Source organism: Pantherophis guttatus, chromosome 1 (assembly GCF_059756535.1).
Source record: "Pantherophis guttatus breed Tessera chromosome 1, ASM5975653v1, whole genome shotgun sequence".
In the NCBI taxonomy this organism is placed as follows: Eukaryota; Metazoa; Chordata; class Lepidosauria; order Squamata; family Colubridae; genus Pantherophis; species Pantherophis guttatus.
Window position 1 is genome coordinate 164,352,228 of NC_142063.1, and position 12,747 is coordinate 164,364,974.

The window sequence follows — 12,747 nt, forward strand, 5'->3', positions numbered from 1 at the left end:
TACCTCTCAACTCCCCAAAAATAGTGTTACCAGGAAAAGAGAACATTTATTCCTTATCTACTTTCTCTTTTTACTTTTAACTTTCGCTATTCCCTCCCCAATATTAGATTGAGATCATACTGCAGGGCGGGATGTCTCTGGATGTCCTGGCCATCCTTGCTTGCATAAGTGCCATCAAACCTAAGTACAAGCAAAATGTTCATCATGCTTTGCTTCCTAGTACCACTGAGAAAAAAAATAATAAAGCACAACAAGACTCCTTAGGGTTCAGCTCTAAAGTTTGGTTTTGTGTTGGGGATGAATCCAGGAACTAGATGATCAACCTTTAAAGTGGTCCCGGCTGTTGTGTCTGAATCTGTAACAATGGGAAAACAGACCCGTTCTTCCCCAGAAAAGCATGGTCAGATTACTACAGAGAGTAAAAGCACAATAACAAGCTTTTTCTGTTAGCAACCCTACCTGGAACATGTGTTTTACCCCAATGGGGAGTCATGATAGCTAGTGCATCTCTGGGTTAGGAGAAACGGTTTCCAAGCCAAATGGTGCACAGCTTTTAGGAGGGCTTGAATTTCTAGGGATTCTGGGGTTAGAAAATAACCCTACATTCAGTTCTTGCAGAGGTCCTGCATTAACTGGATTCTGTATAACTGCACCCAGGTAGTGTCGTATTGATTGAATCTATAATCATTTATGATTTATTACTTAGCAAGGTTTGTTCTTTTGAGTTAGTAGAATTTGGAATGAGTTGTTTTTAGCGTGAGAATGAAAGATTCAATAGACTCCATATACTCCCAGCAGCCCTTTCTGTTCTTCTGTTGCCTCTGCTATTATGAAAGCCCCTGTTTCAGTCCACTGTGTTCCCTAAATTTAAACCAATTGTAAAACCCAATTGGAGCCAGACAGGAGGAAGTCAGTGTGCTCTGAGCTTGCTTTGAGTTTGCTGCCGTTGGTGCTGAATTTGCTGCCGCTCCCCATCAGGCAGTGATACAAGGACAAAGCATTAAATCAATGCCTTGGAAGAAGCAACTTCCAAGGAACTCAAGGAAGAGATTCATTTAAGACTTGCAGAGAATACCTTTGTTCACTCCCCTCCTCTTTTGGCAAGTGTTTGGGTCTGGAAATATGACACTTGAATGTAGTGTTATTTATAAGCTTAGTGATAACATAAATATAAATGCAACGTGCACAGCATGGCTTTAGCAAGCATTATGTAATCCTAATACCTAATTTAAAGATTGATTAGGCACTGGCTATGAAATGCCATGCATGCTTAGAGAATTCTTATTCAATTAAAGGCTTATCACATATGGCTGCTACTACTACACTATTAGATGATAAACTAATGATTTTTGCGACTATGATTATTTTCATGGAATCCGAGAGGAAGTAAGACTATAAAAGAACAACCTCCCATTGCCTCCCGCCCTTTACTAGGATGTCTTTACTTCTAAAGCATGCTTCTGATATAGTTTCGGTACACAATGAAATATGCAAAGGAAAGCAATTTGAAAATACTACACAATGTTTCTATTCCCTTTTTGTCCACTTGTAAACATCTATTTCATTCAACGTTTTAGAGAAAATATATTCATTGAGAAAGAGGAAGAACAAAAAATGGGCTAAAAAAAGGTAAGGTACAGAGATACAGGAGTAAATAAGGGATTGACAAATGTCATAAAGATTATACTTTTCCAGTATATTAATTGACTTAGAATAGCTAAATATATTATATGGTATTAAAGGTCTAAAAATGGCTATTAAGCTCTAAGGAAACCATAAACATTCTAAAAACGGTCAGCACAGTACAAATCATAAAATGAAATAAATTAAAAGTGAATGATTTTTTCCATGCTAAAAGTCTATTCTAATTTACAAGTTGTATAAAATTAAAATAAAAGACTTTATGCAATCAAAGAAAACAAAATGTGGCATAAACTCATGTACTGAGCTGTTGTCTAGGAATGATACTCAATTTGAATGAAATTCTGTGGGGGTGGGTTTACTTTTGAGATATGAACTTCCAATGCTTGCAGAAGAAAATGTAATAATAATTTATCTGTGCAGACATATAGTATTATTTATCCTTCTTGATGTTCCATTAAAATCTGAATTTAAACCACTCCTCTGAGGGAAACTGCTGATTTCAGTCATGCATTTAGGGCAGAGAAGCTGATTGTAATAAGCCATTTTAAGCAGAATTCTGTGAAAGAAATGGGACTTATTTCCAAGTAATGTTTGCTTCTAAGTGCCAGTTTAACGCAGCAGCAGTTCCTGCATTTCACTTAACTAAGAATAGCTTTGCCTTCGCCCTTCCAGAGAGACACCTTCAGGTTTATTAACACATAGGAAGTTTTGTTTCAGACAATGTGGACTCCACCCTTAAAATCAGTGGAAACCGATTCAAGTAATATTTATACTTTCTTGGATTTGGAATTGAGAACCGACTCCAGCCAACCAAGATACACTTCTCTCTTCTTTCCAATATTTGAGCTCATACTTCCTCAGACCTTCTTTAACCCATCACATCAGTATATGGCCTGCTCAATCTTTAACTGAAGATCTGCTTGATTAGGAGAATGGAGAATGAACAGAACAGCTGATTTTATAAAGGCCACCACAGTTCAAGCTTACATCTCCGCAAGCATCTAACTCTAAGGAAGCAATGGAAGAACAACGTCTTCATTTTTTCCCAGAGACTCTATCTTCTTGACACCAGTTGGCTATCCTGCCAGATCTTTAAACTTGCAGCCAGCCTTTCTGACTTCTCTCCATGCAGAGATATAAACTGCCAAGTGATGGCTTGTAAAGCAAGATTCCTGATTTGTATCCTCATTAGTGAATTACCGAATGAGAGATCAATCTTCTTACCTTGAACTGACAGACGCAAGTCACGGTATCACCAATCCTTAAGCACTCCCCGTCAAATTTGCAAGTATTGGTGTCACAGAGAAAGAGATCATTTTCTCTGTCATCATAACCTCAAACAGAAGAGAAAAATGCTGTCAGCTTCAGTCTGGCAGAGGGACGGGAACAGGGCAACTGCTTTTTTAGGCACCTAGCACAACAATCCTCGTGGAAGAAGCATATGCTATTTTCTCATACCCACTTTGGCTAGCCTTTCTCCAAAGGAGTTTGCTATTCCGGCATACTCACCTTGCTGCTGCCACCTCACCTTTTTCTCTGTGAGATTTTAGTTTCTCAAATATCAAACATTTGCTTGTAAAGCAACACATTTCCTGCCCCTCCTAACAGTTTTTCTGTCCCTAAGTCTAAAATGGGAATTTCTTCAACGCTCCTCTAGTAATAAAGATAAACCAGCTGCATGATTTTTGTGATAGGCTGCCTGGTTCCAATGAAGACTGATCACCTCCAGGTTAATAGGAGGGAGGGGGCAGGTTTTGCAAAGAGCTGCTGAAAGAGCCTTTCCTCCAGTTCTGATAGGCAGGTTAATAGATCTGGCTAGCGAGTCAGCTCACAAATGCCTAGTCAGTTGTCAGACCTCAGCTAGTTGCCATCCTATTCTGAGGGTGTGTAGCAAGGGATTAAACAAAACAGCCATTTTTCAGGCTCTGCATCTAGCGTTCATATGATCCTTATGTTCTAAGGTTGTAGAGCTCGGCTGTGTTTTAAAAATGAAAACATTACTCTAGGGCAAAGGCAACATTGCTCTGAATGACTTGGATAGTGGAGGCACAGCCTCCACCAAACCATGCCATTCCTGTAATGTATCTGAAGTAGTTTGGGGAATACTTTTAACATTACAGAAAAATAGTACCAGGCTAAATCCTACAGATGCTGCAAAGGTGACTGAGATAGGAAGCTTTGGGTTTGACTTAACCAAATGAAGATGAGGAAACTGCAGTGCTGACCAAACGATGTATTCAGCAAGTATTGTCCCCACCTTCTGTACACAGAGAGAAAAGATCTGCTTTTGCTTCAGATTCAGAGTTTCACACTTTTTATGGGGGGAAAGAGAAGCTGCATTTTTCTAGTGGTTTGCCATTTTTCTCACTGTGCATGTATAGATGCACAGTTGTAAATGGGTCCTTACATAAGAAATATAGAGATTTTCACTGGAAGGGAAAGTACTTCCAGAAACATTTGGAAGTCAAGCTCATGTGGGAAGCATGATAGCACAGCTGGTAAGCACATTCCAGACAGAAGAACAATTAACCTTTTGAGGATGAGCCTGATCATCGGAAAAGACAACTGATAGGGAGAGGTAATAATAACTCTCTGGTGCTGCCTCTTCCTTATTCAATTAGAGGGTTTCAGTTGGAGGGTGCCTGGAAAACCACTTTGAGCAGGAATGAGACTGACCAGAGAAATCAGGCAAAGGAAGCCTGCTTAATGGCAGCTTTCAGAAACAATAGGCAGCTTTGGACCCGATTTTTAATACTTTGCTTTTCTTCTTGGGAATAAAGTCTTTCCTCCAATTTAACTCCTTTCCAGAAAACATCTCATATTTTAAAGTTAAGAGAGAAAGAGAAAGAGGGTGTGAAGCAAAGAACTCATGGTCACCCCAAAGAACTAAAAATCCCCAGAGAATGCCCAAAGCCACAAGGCAGGTGGAAATAATCTTTCTGGACTTGCTGGTTCTTGGTAAGCAGTCCAGACTTTCCTGCACAAAATATCATCCTTTTTAAGTGCTCTCTTGCTCGCTTGCTCTAACTTTGAATAGCGGGCAAGCGTCCTAAGAATCATTTTACAAGATCCACCCTTTGCCGGCAGGTCGGTTCAGACAACACAAGCCTAGCGAGCTTCACCATCCAAAGTCAGTCTCGAACAGAGGCAATTCAAGGCGGGATGGAAGTAGCAAAAAAAGCTCGTTAGTCTGTCTAACATTTCCAGACAGCCCCGCGGTGGGCCGCTTTTCAGAAGCGCATCAATCCCACCCCTCGAACCCTCTTCCTCTTTCGCCCGTCCGGGGAAAAAAAAAGGGTGCCTCTGCTTGCAAAGGGAAAGACTCCATTTCTGCCCCACGTTCCCGCCCAAGCTTACCGGAGCAATTCCAGCCGGTCGGCGTTTGGCAGTCACTTAAGGAGGTAGGGAAGGCTGCAAGTTTGTCCGGCCGGGCGACGATGAGCAGTGTCACCGGCAGAAGCAACCAGCAAAAGCAATCGCAAAGTGTCCAGCTGCTGCACTGGCGAGCTGCGGAAGATTCCCACAACACCATGACTTCTGGAGTCAACTCTAGAGCGGCCGTGAGAGGGAAGCTCCCCAAAGCAGGTCGGTCTCGGACAGGCGGGCAGCAAGAGGCGTCGGGGGCGACTTAGCATCCCGGGGGCCCCAGCCAACAGGAAGCTAGGAAGAAGAAGCACCCAAGTCCTAGCATGGTGAAGATCCTGAGAGTTTCGCCAGAGATATCCGGGGGCCTAGCCCAGCCCAGGGAGTGGCAGGAGCAAGGGCGGCCAAGGAGGAGGAGGAAGAGGAGGAGAGCCAGGAGGCTGGAGCAGCCGCTGCCATAAGGGGTCGGGCTGGGCTGAGCTGGAGAAAAGAGCGTCAAGGCGCTTCGCAGCCAAGCCGCCGCCGCTGCCTCCTCTCCTGCTCTGCCGCCCGCATCCCTCTGGCGTTGGGAAAGCAGCAGGTCCTCTCAGCCCGCCGGGGTCACGTGGCGCAGGCAGAGCCGGCCCTGATTGGACGAGCGGGATGCAGGTCCCTGGGAAGGAGGGGGAGGGAGGCAGGGTGGTGGTGGCGGCGGCGGTAGCAGAAGCAGCAGCTGGAGCGAGAGATGCTGATGCTAACGTTGGCTGGGCTGGGTCTTCTCTCTGTGAGGCGCACCGGGGAAGCTCGGGGGCGGCAACACCCTACCCCGCCCTGTGAGCTGGCGGGGCTCAGCCGGCAAGTGGCGGACGAGAGAGAGAAGCCGCTTCTTCCCCAGACGGACGAATTGATTCGCAGCAAAGACTCGGGCGTCGGGGATCTCGGACTGGGCGACGTCTTCTGCACGAAGAAACCCCCTCGCTCTTCTCGTCCCCTGGCCGGGAAGAGCCGCCAGCTGGATCTACGGCGCGATGCTTCGTCGGCGCCCTCTCGAATACCTTGCATCCTTCCAGGGCTGAGGCGCTTTCGCGGCGCAGCGTCCGCACCGCCGCCGCCCGCTTTCCCGAGCCCTCCCGTAGACTGAGCGCGCAGACACGCGCTCATTGAGCCGAGGTCCCAGCCAGGCGCACCACAGGCGTGTGAAAGTTGAATTGCGGTCACTACGCATGTGCGAGCGCTGGAGGTCCGCGAGCGCGCGCGCGCGCCTGCCTATATGTGTAAGTGTGTGTGTGTGTCTGAATGAGGGAAGCGTGTGTTGTGTATGTGTGCGAAGAAGCGGCGGCAGCAGCAGCGGCGGCTGTATTTAGAAGAGGCGGCGGAGGTAAAGATCCGTAAATGGGGTCCGTACGCGCGGAGGGAGGGTCTGGGGAAGAGTCGTGGAAAAGACTATGGCCCCGTTTGCACAGTTCTTGGATGAGTGACTTGAGTTTTTCTCTCTCGCCAGCCGGCCGGCCGCGCCTGAAAGGGGCCATTCTTCAAGAGTCTTCGTGAGTATGTTTCTTTCGTAAGTGACCAGGCAGAAAACTGGGCTGCAGTGCGTTTTGCAGCTGGAAAACACCCAGCTGAAGCGCGGGGCCTCTTAGCCCGAGGTTTTGAAAGTTCGTCGCGACAATCCAAGGAGCGCCGTTTACTCGTGGAGGTTGTGGAAAGAGGAAGGGAAGAAGAAGAAGAAAAGATGGAGGAGTGAGAACAGAAACCAGAGAGAGAGAGAGCAACGGCTAACAATTCAATCTCTCTCTCTCGCTCTCCCGAAGAACGGACTATCCGCCGCTGGGGGCGTGGAGCACTGCCGCAGCCGCCGTCCGCGTCAATTCACCAGGAGTGTCGTCGTCCTCCCCGGTTCAGCTCCAGGGCTCGGTCGGAACCACACCCTGGCCAGGGCTCCCTCAAGTCGTCGAAAGGACTTGGTCAGCACGCAGGATCCCCCGCCTTTCCTCCCACCCGTCCGGACCGGGCTCGGGGTTGGTTTTTTTGCCTGTCAAAACCGCGTGTATGTTGCTGTAGGAAATGTACGTATTTGTTGAGAAAAATCCGGGAGGGAGGATTAGGAGGAGAAGAAGAACGGATAATTTAAGTGTTGACTTTTTTTTTTTTTTTTGCTCTGGTCAAAAAGCGGAGGAGAAAACCCACCAGAGAAAAGGAGGCGTCCGCAAGAATGGAGAAGGGGAATCCTATTTGCTTCTCCCTAGAACCGAGGACGATGCGGGAGAAGAACGAAAAGTGTTAATCGGCGCCGCCTGCCCCATGTTGCTTAATTTGTTTCTGCCTTAATCTCGACGCCTTTGGCCGACGGCCCCGATTGCTCCCCACGGGGAAACGTTCTGCGAACCCTTCCGCCCACGCCGCTGCTCCGCTTCCCACGGAAGTCGCGCTTGCCTTTACCCTCCTCCCCGTTGCGCCCACTCTACTCTTTCGCGCGCTCGTCCGCCCCGTGGCAGCGAGCGGAGAAACCGCGACCCTTCAAGTCTGCGCTATGCAGCGGCTCTAGTTCCTTGACTGCATTAGCGCGAGCGGGCGCGCGTGCTCGCAGGAAGCAACCCGGACAAGCAAGCGGCGATCAATTAGTCCTGACGGCAACGAAGAAGCGTTCGGCAGACGCAGCTGCATCAAGTCTTCGAAGGAAAAGGGGAGAAAAAAATGCCCATTAGAGAGAGAGAGGAGGAGGGAGTGCGGGGACAGCCCTCATCCAAGAAAACAAGAAACAAACGAATTAAATATATCCTATTCACACACACAAACACCCGCGCGCCTTTAGATTCGGAGGCTGCTTCAGCCGAAGTAATGGCATCGGTTTGCACGAACGGCGATTTTAACCGCTCGGAACTTGCAGGCGAGCCAGGCAGGGTTGGGTTCCCTGTTCTTTCCAATCGGCCAGATTGGCAATTTAATCAGGCTCGTAGGGGAGAGAACCCGCGCTTTCAAGGAAATGAAAGCAAAAGCCCATTAGCAAGTGTTTAGGCAGCAATTGCGGTGATCAAGTAAAAAGCTGAACCTAGCGGGAGTTCAGGGCTCGGGTAATATTTGCGGGGCGGGAAAAGGGGCGAGGCATGAAAGAGGCAGAAATTAGCCCGCCCTTGGGTCCGCGTTGGCAGCTTTAAAAGCCATTCCAGTAAATTCGCGGTCCTGCTTAAAATCATCTTGCTGCGAAGTTTTTTGTTTTTAACGCGTGCGTTTGCATCCGTTCAGATCGTCTTTTTTTTTTTAATGCTTCCTCCGTATTGGGCAGAGGAAGAATTGTTACGTTTTTTTAACATTTGGGCCTCAGTCACTCTCACTTTCTGTGGCTTCCCATACAGGGAGACTTGAGTTAATCCACCAAGGGAGCATAGCACACAAAGCTCCACCATGTGGCAAGAGCGCATCAGTCACTGGATACTGAGTACTGGAAATAGTTGAATAAAAGAAATGGCTTCTCCCTGAATTCTGACAAGTCAAAGGCTGCCAGCAAGTGGAGAGAAAGCGGTGGGGGGGGGGATAATCACTTAGCGGTGCTTTGAGAAGCAGCCTCTCAAACATTCATCTCCAGCAGTATTGGATGTATTACTGTTGCCCATCCCTATTCACATGGGTGGAAACATTAAAGGCTCAAGAGCTGGTAGAGAAGTGAAGTTAGACCCACCCACCCCACTCACCTCAAGATTTGGCTGATCTTTCAAGATTAACCAAAATCAATGCCACTGCATTAAAACATTGATCCCATTAAAGCATGTCATGTACAAGTTCTGATTTGCTGTATACGTATTTATTTGCAACCATTGGTTTTAGCAAAATTAGTTCTAATTTGGAGATAGGCAAAGAGTCCAGCATTGCTAGGCTGGAGCACAGCTCCTTAAACAGACCAAAGTAGTACCATAACAACGAATAGTTATACATGGCAGTAACCATCTCAGAAAGGGGGGAAAAAACCTATTTATCAAGGCATCATTGTGAAAGAGATAGAGAAATCTAAGAGAAAATGATTTCTATAGTAGCATATATAACTGGCAGAATTCAGCTAATTTTGGCTGATCTCAAAAAAGCTTGTTGGTAACCAGCTAAACATGTTGGTTAGTACTTTGATGAGAGACCACTAAAATCCCATGGAAATGGGATATAAACTAAATGGGGGGGAATTAAAAATAAACCCTTGAAGAAAGCAACAACAAAATGGTTATGCTCTGTTGCTAAAGTAAAATCATCATGGGGTAGGATTGCCCTGCGGGAAACTTGAATAGCATTGCGGAAGATTCAAAATCTGAATTCTAGCTTAATAGTTGACCCCAACTTTGTATGCCAAGACAAACAGCCTGATGCCCTTAGGAGCTCCCATCTGGCCCAGTACTTAGCCAATACTTGTCTTGCTGCTTCAATTTTTGAGTGCAGTGCCTGAACCCCAGGCCTTTGATGTGAGCTGTGACTTTTAAGGATAAAATATGTCAATTACACAAATGGTTCCAGTCCTCTGATGTGTTGATAGAATAAGTCCACTTTCTTTTTCGCTTGATGGTGCTACTACTACTTCTATTGCCCCTTTTGAATATTCCCAAACCCATCCGGCATCTTACGTAGCATGTGAGTGGCCAACTGGCAACTAGAGTTGCATCCATAACTACAACTCCTCTTTGTCAGCCACATCTGATTGAACAGATTTTCTTTCCCATATGAAATAAAAGGAGCCTCCATGGTCATTACATTCTCACACAGATTTTTTCATGTTGCCTTTTGATCTTGCCCCGGGAGTGATAATTGCTAAGCTCCAGGCAACTTGTGCCAAAGTCTGAATTCCAGACTTGAAATTCCCTGCAGTTAAATAAATTTCAGTTTTCATCGTTCTGAGGAGCAAATCACTGTGAATGTTTTCTGGTTGGACTACCTATGAGTTTCCTCCATACATAGCATCCTGATTTTTCATTATCAAAATACTTTTCCACTATATTTCTAAATAAACAATAAAAGCCACCCATAAAAGTAACATTTCAAGATCAAATTCATTTTTGTCAATTTATTTCAGCATTCTTTTTCTCATTGCTTGATATAGATTTTGAGGAGTGAACAATTTGAATGTGGATAAATAAAAGTAATAATTCTTTTATGTTTTTTTATTTTTATTAGTTTGTAGTATAAAACTACACAAACAAATAGGAAAAATAGAAGAGGGAAAAGGGAAGGGAAAAGTGTAGAAAAGAAGGGAAAAAGAAAGAAAAAGCATTGACCTTTGGTGCAGTAAAATAAGATAGTAACATCAAACCTCAACTTTTTACTTCTACATAGTATAAAGTAGCCATTTCTATACCAACAAATCTATTTAATCGGTAAAATTGAAAATCAAAGTTTCATTTTTTCCCCCACCTCAAGCACAAAGTGTAAAAGTGGTTTCCAAGTAGAAACTTTTTCTTATAACAGTCAATTTAGCCATATCTGCTAACTCCATAAACTTTTGCAGTCATTCGTCCACTGTGGGAATCAAAGTGTCCTTCCATTTTTGTGCATAAATTAATTTTTGCCACCGTCAATGTATATAACATCAAAGTTCCAATTTTTTTCTAAGTATTTTTCCATTAAAACAAAAAGGGAAGTTTCTGGTTTTATCTTAATATTCACTTTAGGAATCTTCTGTATTAGAATATGAATCTCACTCTGATATTTCTTTGCTTTATCACATGTCCATCACAAATGATAAAAAAGTTCCTTCTTTACATTTGCATTTCCAACATTCATTTGGAGTACCTTTATAGATTCTTGATAATTTATCTGGTGTTAAATACCAACAATATATTATCTTACAAAAGTTTTCTTTTAAACTATAATTCAGTGTAATTTTTAAACCTCTCATCCACATATTCTCCCATTGTTCAAGCTTTACATTATATCGAATGTTCCTTGCCTGCTGAATCATACAATGTTTTACATATTCACTTTCCAAATTCAAATTGAATAGCGTTTTATGAACCTTAGCAACAATATGTTCATCATTACCACACAGTAGGATTTCCAATTCATTTTTAACAAGGTCAAACCCATAACTCTTTGTCTAATTTAAATCAATCTTTCAGTTGTAAATACGTAAACCAATGGCACACATGTCTCCTTCTGATTCTAGTTCTTCCTTAGGCTTGAGGATAGGATCACCAAGATTAAATTATATTATTTTACCATAGGTCCACCGGTTTGGCTTCACCATCATTTCTTTTCTGAAAAAAGCTTATTGAGGGAATACTCTAAGAGGCATCTTCGTAGAAAACCTGTTTTATATTTTGTTTTATATTTATTCCAGACTCTTAGAGTGGCACATCTAACAAAGTGGTTGTTAAAAATCAATATTTACTTCAACCTTATGATATCAGAAATAACCGTGCCACCCAAATCTTAATTCATGACTCTATAAATCAAGTAGCCTCTTATTCTGGAGGTTCACCCACTCTTTTAGCCAGACCAAACAAGTATTAAAATACAATTTCAAGTCTGGTAAACTCAAACCCCCTCTTTCCTTAGCATCTTGAAGTACTTTAATTCTTGATTTTTTCCCTTGCCATATATTAGCAATATTGCTCTGCCATTGTTTAAATTGAGTATCAGTTGCATCTTTGTAAGACATTCATCTTAATTATAGAACTTCTACCCAATAATGATAAATGCAGTTCATCCATCTTAATAAGTCCTTTTTAATATCATTCCAGAGAGGCACATAAGTTATTTTGAAACAGTTTTCTATTTATATTCGTCAATATGACCCTCAAATATTTCACCTTTTTGTCAATCCTAAAACTAAACATTTTAGTCAATATATCACAGTCCTGTGGGGTCATATCCTTAGTAAGCATTGTTGTTTTCTGTTTGTTTATTTTAAAACTTGCTTAAAACCTCAAACTTATATAATTTCCTCACTAAATATTCTATATTATTTTGGGGGTCTTCCAAGAATATAACCAAATCATCAGCAAATGCCCTCAATTTATAAACTTCCTTCTTGATACTTACACCTGTTATTTTCTCATCTTGCCTGATATCTCTATTCAAAACTTCCAAAATAAACAACAAGGAAGACAAGGGTCATCTTTGTCTCACCCTTTTGGATTTCACATGAATTGATTAAATCAGTGTTATTAACAATTTTTGCTTGCTGTGACATGTAAACAGGTTTAACTCTTCGGATACAATTCTCCCCAAAGTCCATTTCTTCCAGAACTTTAAACATAAAAGCCCAATTTAGATTGTAACAGTAACGGTTAAAAAGAAACAAAGGAGTATAGCCTTGAGAATCATTACTGACAATATGTAATATTGTCTATATGTAATAATATATCTTGTCTCCTTTGTTTTAAAATTTTATTTGGAAGAAGGCACTTGAACTTTTTCCTCATGCAGTTTTCATTTTTCAGGTTTACATGTCTGGATGGAAAAACTTTTTCCTGGGGGAAAAAAATGATATATATCACCCCTTTTAGTTGATTTTAATTTTGTTTCTCTTGGTGCTCTTGTTTCTTTCTGTGCTCTTTCAGGAATTTTGGAGAGAAAATCACAAATAGCAGTAATGAGAGATAATTAAAACAGTTGAGAGCAACATACAAAGGTTCCACTTAATTCTTGACATTTTGAGTGCACAGGTTGTGGAAGAAAGACCTCTGGCTGGAATCTCTTAGAGCTCTTTCCTCAACCAAACAACACTGAATTTAGCTCAGTATAAGCCAGTGTTTATCTAAAGCAGTTGTCCTCAGTCTGGTGTAC

The 12,747-nt window shown here is 43.1% G+C and overlaps 1 protein-coding gene and 1 long non-coding RNA gene across 2 annotated transcripts in view; one reads left to right on the plus strand and one right to left on the minus strand.

The window, feature by feature from the left end:
- The window catches only part of TMEFF2 (transmembrane protein with EGF like and two follistatin like domains 2), a 283,704-nt gene extending 277,489 nt beyond the window's left edge, over nucleotides 1–6,215 (minus strand). Inside the window, exons 1-2 of the mRNA XM_060688080.2 lie at nucleotides 5,002–6,215; nucleotides 2,869–2,978 (exon numbers count right to left, since the gene is read on the minus strand). Of these exons, the coding sequence (XP_060544063.2) occupies nucleotides 2,869–2,978; nucleotides 5,002–5,176 (285 nt within the window). The 5' untranslated portion in view covers nucleotides 5,177–6,215. The remainder of the gene's footprint in view (nucleotides 1–2,868; nucleotides 2,979–5,001) is intronic.
- On the plus strand, nucleotides 6,203–10,114 carry LOC117672780 (uncharacterized). Its single transcript, XR_004593362.3, has 2 exons — nucleotides 6,203–6,364; nucleotides 6,488–10,114. It is a non-coding gene; the product is annotated as an uncharacterized LOC117672780 (long non-coding RNA).
- The last annotated feature ends 2,633 nt before the right edge of the window (nucleotides 10,115–12,747 follow it).